At 39.4% G+C, this 11,513-nt stretch overlaps 2 protein-coding genes across 2 annotated transcripts; one reads left to right on the top strand and one right to left on the bottom strand.

The window, feature by feature from the left end:
* Positions 1-105: 105 nt before the first annotated feature.
* gtf2e2 (general transcription factor IIE, polypeptide 2, beta) lies at positions 106-11,279 on the bottom strand. Its single transcript, XM_026359134.1, has 8 exons — positions 11,067-11,279; positions 10,234-10,398; positions 4,158-4,240; positions 3,467-3,574; positions 2,858-3,040; positions 2,219-2,312; positions 1,707-1,822; positions 106-1,551 (listed from the first exon to the last, which is right to left on the bottom strand). Exons 2-8 carry the CDS (start codon positions 10,391-10,393, stop codon positions 1,432-1,434), a joined length of 864 nt encoding a protein of 287 aa, XP_026214919.1. The 5' UTR covers positions 10,394-10,398; positions 11,067-11,279; the 3' UTR covers positions 106-1,431.
* smim18 (small integral membrane protein 18) lies at positions 4,248-10,224 on the top strand. The gene is made up of 2 exons (XM_026359136.1): positions 4,248-5,628; positions 8,030-10,224. Exon 2 carries the CDS (start codon positions 8,035-8,037, stop codon positions 8,347-8,349), a length of 315 nt encoding a protein of 104 aa, XP_026214921.1. The 5' UTR covers positions 4,248-5,628; positions 8,030-8,034; the 3' UTR covers positions 8,350-10,224.
* Positions 11,280-11,513: the final 234 nt, after the last annotated feature.

Here is an 11,513-nt window from a genome sequence, read left to right on the forward strand (position 1 = left end):
AATGATTTAAGAATATACATTAATGTTTTTAGTGTACACTGGCAAGAACAAGTATGGAGACACCTACTCACAAATACATTTGTCAGGAGGAATATGTGCACACCGGTTTCTCTACTGTTTTATTCAATGATGCACTTCAGGAGCAGTGAAGCATCTGTTTCCAAACTCACATCAAATGGTAGTTGTTTTGTAAAGATGTAGCTTTGATGGTTTACCTGCTGTTTAAATCGTTACAGATGAATACGGACATGTTTTCTGTGTTCTTGTATTCTAGGTTTTTTCCCAATTCAGTGTTAGATCCAATAGTTTCTTGATGTTTCCAAACCTGTTCTTGTCAGTGTGTATCTACTACTACTCTGCAAATGGGGAAAATACCAAAACTAAACAAAAGTATTTCTACTTATTTAACATTTTAAAGAAAAATCCCGAATGCTTCATGTTGGCAATTAAAACTGTATTACAAATAATCAATCAGTGAACCGTCACTGCAGGGCTTGTAAATCAAGCAAACAGGCAGTATTGTGTAACAGTGTCATTTATTAAAATAAGTTCAAAAATTCTAGTATTTGAAACCACTATGGCTGCAAAGTAAAAAGTTGAATTATTTTGAAATTCCACAAGTATGTCCAAGACACACTCACCGGTCACTTTATTAGGTACACCTGTACAATCTAATGCTACGCAAAACAGCAGCTGTAGCTGTGAATTCTAATTTTAAAAGGTTTGAATTTCTCATTTTTTGTTCAACGTGTCACAGTGAAAGATGATAATTGTACAACATGTTTATTACCACGGTCGTAGTGGGACGTGGAGTCCTACTGGAGTGTATCATATTGAAATGTTTTGGTCTTCTCATTAATGTAAACAGTGTGGCCAAAACATCATTTCCCTCTGGGATGAATAACGTTCTCCAGTACACCTGCACCTCTCACTGTGACTTCAATAATAAACTGTAGAATTATCACCTTTGTGACGGTTTCAACAAAAACCCAGAACTCACATCATTGACAAAGCTGGATTCATGGCAGAGCTGCTGTGTTGGGTTGCATTAAATTGTACAGGTGTACCTAATAAAGCGGCAGTGTGTGTTTTTGTGCAAGGACTTACATGCTTTAGCTCCATTGACATTTTTACAGTAAGCCTGCAGAAGGGCGTACTGCCACTTTGGGCATGTTGTGAATGGTCTCAGTAGTCTTTCCCTCTTTGTCCTTCAGCTATCGCCAATCAAACAAAATGAAAAGGATTCCACGACACAGGTGCTATTCACTCCACATAATACATGACCACTGATCGCAGAGTGGAGTGCAAAGAAAGGAAAAGAAGCTAGTCTGTCATAACAGCCATGAGAAGTCTTTGTACGGTGACCTGGCCGGAGACTCGATCTGCAGCCGTTTCTAATTTACACATTCTACAGCAGTGAGGTTACGGACTTCACTTCTTTGCAGGAACACCATCTGAATAGTCCTCCAGCACTCCTGCCAAATGGTTGTTGTGGGTCTTGAAGTGTCTCTTCCTATTCCCACTTTGCTTCTTCCGTTTTTGAACCGGTAACTACATGAAGCACAGAAACACAGTCAGGAGTGATTATGATACTACTATTAATGTCAAAATGTACTGCTTAAATGACAAAGTTCAGGTATTTAATGAAAAAGTAAGTTGGGAGCTTATACAAGTTTGGGAAGTTGGTATGAAAACCAGACACTTACCACTTTCTTTGGTCCTGTTTCCTGCATGGAGGAGATGCCTTGCTTCTTCAGGTACTCCTCGATCTTTTCCTCATCCATGGAATCAACTGGAACACTTCTCCACAGCTTCTGGAATTCTACAATTCAGAGATACAATATGTTTTTTAGCAAAGAAAGTGCAGACCTGGATGAACTGAAACTTCAATCAACATGTGCCTAGTAAATGAGGTTAGATAGAAGCCCATGTCACCATTCCCAAATGAAATGAACACAAGTGAAGTAAAGTCAAGTACTGAAAAACTAAAGTCTATATACATTAAATGTTCTACTTTCAATGTGCTCAAATGCATGATGAACTAACATTTCCTTCTGTTAGAAGCTATAGAGTCTACATTTTTAGTAGTAGTATTATGTAAGTATTATATAGCAAAACAGAGAGGCAGTAACAGGCAGAATAACAAATAGGATGGAGACAGACACAGAGAAAGTGTGAGCCACATAACAATCGACAGACAAAGCTGACTAATTCTCACCTTCATCTACCACAAACTGACAGTGCTTGTCATTGTAGAACAGGATCTTTTTCTTGTCTGGTCTTGTTACAAAGATGATCTGATCCCCCAGGGCCTGTGAATTGAAAACGTTTGTGAATTGTGGAATTTCAAGGTTTTCTGCATTAAATTCTCATAAAACATCATCTGATCTTCATCTAAGTTCAGAGTATTAACAAATATAATGTGCCTAAAATAATAACACCAAAAAATGTTCACCTTTCATTTCTTTATTGATAACAACCATTACAACCTCACAGTGCTAAAGGAAAAAGTATGTGGACCCTTGGAATTAATAACTTTTGGGGCGTTTTGAGGTCTGGGCTCTGATAAGAGCAGATTTAGTTTTTCTGAGGTCCTTGCTTTGTTATTTTTGTTTTTGTGTTATTATTTTAGGCACATTATATTTGTTAATACTCTCGACTTAGATGAAAATCAGATCACATTTTATGATAAATTAATGCAGAAAACAATAAAATTCCAAAAGGTTCACATACTTTTTTCTTGCCACTGTAAGTACATTTCTCTGCAAATGTATTTTCAGTTGCCACAGTGTTCATCATACAAGCAGAGACATGAGTGCGTATCCCCTTTTACACTATCAGATTTATTGTGTTTTACCTTAATGGCCTTAGCTGAGTTTGGCAGCCCCTCCTCCACGTCGTCCAGCAGCACGCCCCCCAGGCCTAGCTGGTCGTGTTTGTCCAGCAGCCTCAGTAAAGCTTTCTTATCCTTCAGGTTGTACTTGGGTTTGAAGCCATATGTCCCATCCCGAACATCGATTTTGGGGTTGTTGACCAATGCCTGACATTGGCAGGAAGAAGTACAGTAGATTATAAGCTTGAAGTCTGATTTAACAGACCAGATATAGTAGGAGACAAGTATGCATTTAATTTGCATCCTCCAGTTTAAGAAATACACCTATATCTTAAATTTACATTGTAATCAATTTTGCGTGCGTGTTATCAGCACCATCAGTTGCTGCTCAGCAGTTTCGTTCTTTTGCAAAATACAAGATGCTATCATAAAAAATCTGTTGCAAGTTGCTCAAATCAGCCTTGAAATGCCTGTGACAGTATTGTGTAGTATTAAGTGTTTTTTAGTGTTAAGTATATTGCGTGGATATTAAGTGTTGAAAAGGTCAATGAATAATGTGGCACAAGAATAGAAGTTTACTCCTGAAGCGAATATGGTAATTAAGAAGAAATAGAGCAAAACACAGAAACACACCTCAGTCATGAGCCACTGTTTCTGTTTCATGCTGATATCCAGAAGTTTGGTCTCATCCAGAATCTCATCAAGGGTCAGGAAGTGTGTGTCACCATTCTGATGTCTGGTCTGAAAATTAAAGACAGAAAAGTCCATGAATCTACGTACAGAAAAAATAAATATACCGACTACAGTGTACAATCCTACTTTCCACCCATTTTAAAATGGTAGCGATTCTTAGACTCTTGCATTGTTTACAGGATTTTAGTCAAATGCCACAGCACTTTAGTGCCTCGCATCCAACTGTCAGGCTATTTAACACGGTTTTAAATCTGTGTATTCAACAGATGGCCCAAAAAATGCACACATTCAAAGAAAATCTGTCAACTTGAGTGCGAGTTCTGCGGCGAGAAATGAATCAGACAGCTAGTGTGACGGAGCCTGGCTGCTTCTCCGCAGAGTCACAGCACGATAAACAAGCTGTTTACATAGCAAAAGAAAGACTGGGGACCAAATGTTACGCAGCGGACACAAGTGACTCACTCCATTAACATAATAGACAACAAGTCAAGCTTTTTAAAGAGCTTTGACAGAGATAACGACAAGCTTAAAATCTAACAACTAAGAGGACGTTGTATTGGAAAGATTAATACAGTCGCCACTAAATTACTAGAGAAGGTTCCTTTGAAAGACCTCATCGCCCAGTGTGTACCTTCATATAATTGACAATCTTGGCCAAGCAGCCAAATTTGTACCCAGAGCTCGTCTTGATGTTAAAGTTCCCATTGCTGGACTCTGTGGAAAAAAAAAAGAGAGAGAAAGAATAAAAGGTTGAGACAAAATATCAAAATATTTAAATGCCACATTACTTACTACATTAAAAAAGAATCACATTAAAAATCATTTGAACATAATTTCTGTTTCAGCTCCTGTGAAAATTGTCAGATCATTAAAAAAAATGTTATGAGGCCACTAGCACTGATTAACCGATCAAGTAGTTTTTGATAATGGAAATTAGATCAAAAACATTTTTTATCATTACTAGTATCTTGTAGAAACACAGACTTTTAATTTGTTGCAGCTGCAGAACAGTTTACACACACTGACCCTTATTGATTGATTTGATTGATTCCACTAGACAGTTCTTAACCCAGTTTCAGTAGTTTCATCAATCTCCATAGATGTTTTTTGAAACATTTTATTTGAAGAAATCAGGAGGAACAGAATGCTTTTCACAGCACTGTATGTAGGATTCACTCAAAATAGCTCTCAGTGTCCATGCGTTTGTGGTAATGCAGGAAAATGTTACCGCAAGATGGGTGCTTACCAATGTATTTTTAATAAGTTTCTGGACAACGATAGAGCTCAGTGGCACAGAGGAATACGCAAAGTCAGGCTTTGGCTGCAGAGCCGGAACATAGTTAATTACTTGGATTGTTTTAGTGTTTAGTCTTTTCAACAGATTTGATAATGATACGTTCACATTTAGTTGTTTGACAGACGCTTTTATCCAAAGCGACTTACACAGGTACAAGGCAAAGGTAAGGTGAGCGTAAAGAGGTCTTGCCCAAGGACCCCTACTGGAGGTAGGCCAGGGATTCAAAACCCAGTCTCCCGCATGGAAGGTGGTGATATTATACTATCCAGACACCCAAAAAAAACAAAAACAAAAAATACAGAAACACAAATAAATGATCATGAAATATATGTATGATGTGAAAAGTCCAGCCAGCTGGTCCAGTAACTCTGCTCCCCCAAAGGAGACTGCCTGAGGTCTGAAATGAGCACTTACCAATCAAAGCTGAAAGCAGACACTGACTCATGAATGATTCATGATGTGGGCAGGCACTTCGGCTGCTATGAGCCGCACTGTGGGTGGGATGCCGAAATTGTGACAGGCCAGTTAACGAATGGTGCAGAGGCAGGGCTAAAAGAAAGGAGCCAATGATGGAGAAGAGCCTGTGCCTGCTCAGCTGAGACAAGAAGAGCTGCAAGGAGTGGCAGAGCGCGCGAGCTAGTGCACGAGCGATGGCTGGAAGTGCGCGAGAGTGCTTAGGAGCAAAACAGGTCAAGGACTGAACGCGGAGGAGGGAGAGAGAGCGAAGCACAGAGCGTTAGGTAGAGCACTGCGAAGAGGAGAGCGCCTCTGTTGACTTGCATCTTCCAAAGACGGAGCCAGACAGGTGAGTCTGCATATTTTCCAGAGCAGCATCCTGAGATTCATGTGTATGCGTGAGCTCAACAGATCACAATAATCCACAATATGATTTTATGCTGCAGGATGTGGGCTGTTCCTAGTCTCACTGTGTTAGTATCCGGCATCTACATGGCACTCCATACATCTTTAAAAGCAGCAGATCTATTTACAAAACCGATTCTCCCGGCATTAGAGACATCTTCCTCTGCATGTTCTCTATATATAACAGCTACATATGAAAATGTTTTTACATTTTTTAGGTGGCAATTTTAATGATCAGCCTAAGATTGAGCAAACACTGTATTAAATAAACATGATGTCTGTCTGGATGTTTTCCGCTTGAATGCTAGACATCAGAAGCTGTATCTGTTTGTGTGTGTGTGTACACATCATGTTGGTGTTTGTGGAGATGCTTGACTTAAATTATAGCTCTTAAGACAATCAATGAGGGACTGACAGCTGTGAGGAGCCAGCTGGGGGCATTACGAGTATGTAATTGTTTGGTGTGTGTGTGGATGTGGATGTGGATGTGTGTCTACTGAGAGGATCCCACTGTGTAGCAAGAGAGCAATATCTAGTCCTACAACACCTTTAAGAGCTTGGCTGGGACTCATTTAGGATGAGACAACAGATGTCGCACGGAGCCTATCTGTTACGTGATTGTGACTGCTGTGACAAAAGAAATGAGCAGAGAGGCCATGGGGGGCAATGCCAGGCAGGGAAAAGTAGTAAAAAGAAAATGACTGCTGTCATGGCAATAAGCTGAAGAGAAGCTGATATTATGAGCTGGATTTGCAATAAGAGAGAAGAGGGAGTTAAATTAAAGTTGAACTGAGAACAAAATACCACAAAACACTATCCATCTACTGTACACAGATGTTATTCAGTCAATTACAAGCTCACTATAAATGTAGTTAAGAATTCATTTTTCATTTGGAAAATAAATGCACAATAGATATTTTTTGTTAAGGATATAAAATTAAAATATATGTTTTTGGGGCAGTATTTGTTCGAAATGTTTTTAAAGGAGAGAAAATAATGTAAGTTCATTTAATTCGGATTTTGAAAAAAGTAAAAAAATTAGCATAAAATAAAAATAATTACACAGAAAGGTACATTTTATTGTTGCCTTTCATGCATTACTTACAAAAAGTGTCTATGTACCAGTGCAAGGTTTTAACAAAGGCGAAAATGTGTTCAGTCTTGAGACAACTGAAGCCTCGAAACAAAGGGTTCTATCATATAACAGTTTCAGGTAACACAGAAAACCAAGGTATGGTCACACAAGAAGTACTCAACTATCTCTGCAAGTGCAATAAAATGCACTCTCACACAAAACAAATGTTTGTTTTGTTTTGTTATTTAAACATACTTTCACACAAAAACAAGTCAACTTCATACTTAACTCTGCTGCTCAAGGAGGCATCTGTGCTCGACTCATTTCTGCTGTCGCTCAAACAATCTGGGTCAGTTGCCTTGGTCTTTATGCCTGGTGCGTTATATAAAAATGTGTGCAGTTGTGAGTGTGTGTGTACGGAGCATGTACTGTATGTCCCCGAGTGTGTGCGTGTGGGCAGAGATACTGGCAGGCTATTCCCTGAGGATTTAAAATGGTAGGCGGTGGCTGAAAATGTTAAAGGATAACTGAAGGGAGACAGCTGGCCTGACAATGAGCACACTGCAGAACACCTTTTAACTGAATTAAAACTAAAGTGCAATTCTGTTGTCAGACATTGTGGCAGAAGAATTGCAAACATTGAGTAGATGGTACATTTCAATCTGCACCCATCAACTGCTATCAGCCTTTAAAGTCTATTTTTGTTGTGGCCAGATGGTCTCAGCAGGGTTTGTGTTCTTTTGTAATATAACTTTTTGCTCCGATACCACAATGTCTTCTAGTTCTTCAAGTAAAAAAAAACTTCTTTAATGACAGAAATAATTAATGGCTATGGTGTAGCTTAGGTTTTCTTTTGTGTACAACCATGCTCACACTCCAGGAAGTGACATACCTAATAACGATAATGATGAAATTCAACCATAATCACATTACTGCAAGTTAAACCCTGATGATTTTTTTCTGTTCTTTTTCTGTTTGTGATTCCCACTGTGTCCATATCTAACACCATATTAGTGTTGTTTTTTTTTTTACATTGTTTTATTTTGCTTTTTTTTTTTCCAACATTTAATGCTTCTACCATTCTACCCCTACTCTAGCCCAATTCATGATAATTCCCTTCATACTCGTTTCCATGGTGAACATGGAAACAAGTATTTTAAAACATCACTTTTAAATTCGGTCTCCCTACTGCTGTCGGCATATTGCAGTAAAACTCAGAATCCCAGGTATTAACAATTTGCCTTTCTCCCTTGTTGTTGCTTCCAACCAGATATCATGGCCAACATCAGCACCACTATATACCCAACTAATCTCTCAGAGGCGGCCCCCATCTACGGCCTCTCCCTGCAGGTGCAGGAAGTTTACCCGTTCCACGACGGCTGGAATGTGGCCTGTTTTGTTATCCTCCTGCTCTTCATCCTCACTGTCCTGTCTCTGGCTGCCCTGGCTGTGCTCTATGAGCTACTGGACTGCGGGTGCTGTGCCAAAGGGAAGACACATCACCAACTACAAGAGGAGGGGCCTGGAAGCTGCAGCAAACTCATGACCAGCATTTGCCAGAAGCCAGATTCCCACACTGAGGTGGTATAGAGGCAGAAATTATGAAAGAAAGGAAAGAGCGGGGATTTGGATTTCACTGCTGAACTGGCCAATGTGACAGTGCTGACATGGGTGCCCTCAGAAATGAACTTCTATAACTGACAACTAGTGGTTCAGTTGGTAACAGTGCAGAGGAAGTGGAGCAGCAAACATGACAAAAGAGCAATGTAAAAAAGGAAAGTGGCAGTTTTTCACAGATTTGAAACAAGTCTAAATAGTATTTCATTTCAATTAGCAGATGATCTTTACACTTTTACATCCACTACCACTTGGCACACAGAGAAGACCCTAAGTGGCATATTTTATATCACAAATATTACCATGAGAAAGCAAGCCCAATAAGTAGACACAGTACTAATGGTGCGTTCACACATACAGTGGCAGTACCTGGGCTTTGGCGAATCTGTAGTTCTAGAGGTGTGTTGTGTTTAGCACGTAATTTACACTACAGCTACAGCTGAATTGCATCACAGGACACCTGCACAAAGTTGATACTTTGAATCTGTCATGCTCCACAGGGGGTACACACAGCAAACCTGTCTCTCAATTGACAATGAATGGGAAACTGTCACAAGCCCAGGCTTTTGTATCTGTATGTGTGAACATCCTGTAATAGTGTGGGATAAACAAACACAAAATTGCAATACTTAGCAATGGAGGCTTTCACTGAATGCATTGCATTGAGGTTTAGAGAATATGCCGTTGGCCAAAATACCCACATAATAACAGCAATCGATCCTAATATAAGCATTTTTGAAGCTTTCCTGTTAAGCTACATTGACCCTGTGAATGCTGTGCATACATACCACATGCTGGATGCAAATCAACATTTATGTAAAAATGTTGTACACAGACAGAAAACGCTAACCACAGAAGAGGACTTAAATATCCCAATTTTCCAAAAGGGCCTGACAAGAAATGCATTTATCAAGCTTAGTTTGACATCATCACTGCTTTGGATAAAGCCTGTGTTTCTCTGTTCTTCAGTAAATTTTGTACCAGTGCTGTCAGCGTGTTAAGCATTGCAACAATATTTGATGACAAGTGACACTTTGTTGCTGCACAGTAATGTACTTTATCATGTCGTACTGAGCACAGTGTATGGTTTCATATGCCTTACCACAAAATGCCTAATAAAATGTCACTGAATTATGGGCTTCTTTTTTCAAATAAATGAAATTGCTGGCTGTCTGTAATTACACGAAGCACTGGTTTTAAAGTTGCAAACTTACATTAGAAGCTGCTGCTCAAAGTTCAATTCTGAAATGCTTGATTACTCAATTTACATCAAAAATTGACATATGGTTGTATACAGAACACAGCAAAACGAAAACCCCACACAGTCAACCGATGACAGTTCCATGCAATATCACTTTGTCATTCAAGCTGTTCTGATCATTTGAAGTCATGTGGTGGAGAGGGAGGCTTTACCTGAATAGCTAAATTCAGAATTTTGCAGGGTGCACGTTTAAAAATAATATTTTTATATTAAATAAGCAACCTGCACATGCATTAAGCAAAGCTAATTAGTTTGACAGGTCTTATCAAAAATTGAACAATAATATGACTGCTGCTTTTAAATTTGAGCTTTCTAGAAAAATGGAATGACAATATCAGTGAATGGTATTAAATTGGCCAGCGTAATAAGACAATAAAATCTCTTTTCTCTATAAATGTTGAGTGATGCATCCCTACTGAAACTGAAAAGTACAATGATGATGGACACTAGAATCATTGTTACTGGCATATATATCAACAGCATACATATGTCACCAGCACCATGGTTTGTATAACTGTTAACATTGCCAAGAAAAGCTATTTACTGTAGCATTGAAACATGTCATAATCCATTACGGGAAACCTTCCTTCGCTTACCAGCAGTGTGTTTGGACCCCGATGAGCTGTCTTTATCAACTTTGGGCTTCTTTTTCTTGTGTGATCCCGAGTCAGAGGCCGCCTGCCTCTTCTCTACAGCTGGAGTGGAAAGAGCTCTTTTCTTGAACAGCTCCCTCTCCCTCAGTAGAGCTGGGTCCATCCTGGCTGGAATAAACAAAAACAACAACAATTTGAGCGAGACTGAACAAAATTAAGCTAAGCCTGAGATGTTTGTGTGCTTTGTAAATGTACTAAACCATCACAGATGACACTCTCTTTTCAAACATGACCTGATCAATAAGTCATTTCATCATTCATTTCATTTTTGGGTTCAGAAACGCAGGGGTTGCCTGTTGTGTCCGTTTGGTAACCCAGCCCCAACCGAAACCACTTAAAACCATTTGAAAGTGGAGTTTGGGGGTGAGGTTTTCCATGACTGTGCTCTTCTCTAGAACCACTGCAGCGATCGCACAGACAGCAGTCGCACTGTAGAAACACGTAAATCCTTATTTCATACATGAAACCAATAATCAGCGATTCTGTGGCGATTTTAACTAAACTGTCGTCTACTGGGAAACGTACTGAGCTAGGCTAGCTACCTGTTAGCTAATGACAACATTAGCTTCAGCAAGTTCGTTTGCCAGCCGGTAGCCTGGTGGTTCTGAGTTCGTCTGACACCGTGACTCTAGTATGATCGTGTTAATCCACTCATACACGTCTTACGCTGATTACAGGATCATGCAGAGTGGTTTGCAAACCAACAAACTAAGTAAACGTAACAACACAGTCTGACACTTGGCTTATTAGCGTTAGCTTGACGGTTTGTTCGTTACCTCACACCGTTCCCGTTCTCAGACAAAATGACGGGTTCGTCCAGGAGCAATATCAAATTCCGGAGGATATATCACAGAAAGAAATAGTTTCGCTGAGAAAACCGCTGTTTTATCTTCTTCGTTAACAGACAGTGTAAGTTAACGTTTGCTGACTAACTCCAAAACACAAAACATCTCATTTTCTCGCACGATGCACTTCCGGTTGTTGTTCGATTTCTCGGATATCGACAGTTAATCCTTGGCCGACGTCATCGAGCGTGATGATACAGATTAATAGCATGTAATAATAACTATTATTATTAATGCAAAAGATAAATGACAAATAATATGCGAATTATATCGTGAAAAAAGAAACACACATTTTGAAAACACAGTGAATGAGAAGTTAATTAAAAAGTTAAAAAAACCCAAGTTTTTACTCTAAGGAGTAAATGGCACCAGTGCGCC

This window comes from Anabas testudineus, chromosome 1, assembly GCF_900324465.2.
Source record: "Anabas testudineus chromosome 1, fAnaTes1.2, whole genome shotgun sequence".
Classification (NCBI taxonomy): domain Eukaryota; kingdom Metazoa; phylum Chordata; class Actinopteri; order Anabantiformes; family Anabantidae; genus Anabas; species Anabas testudineus.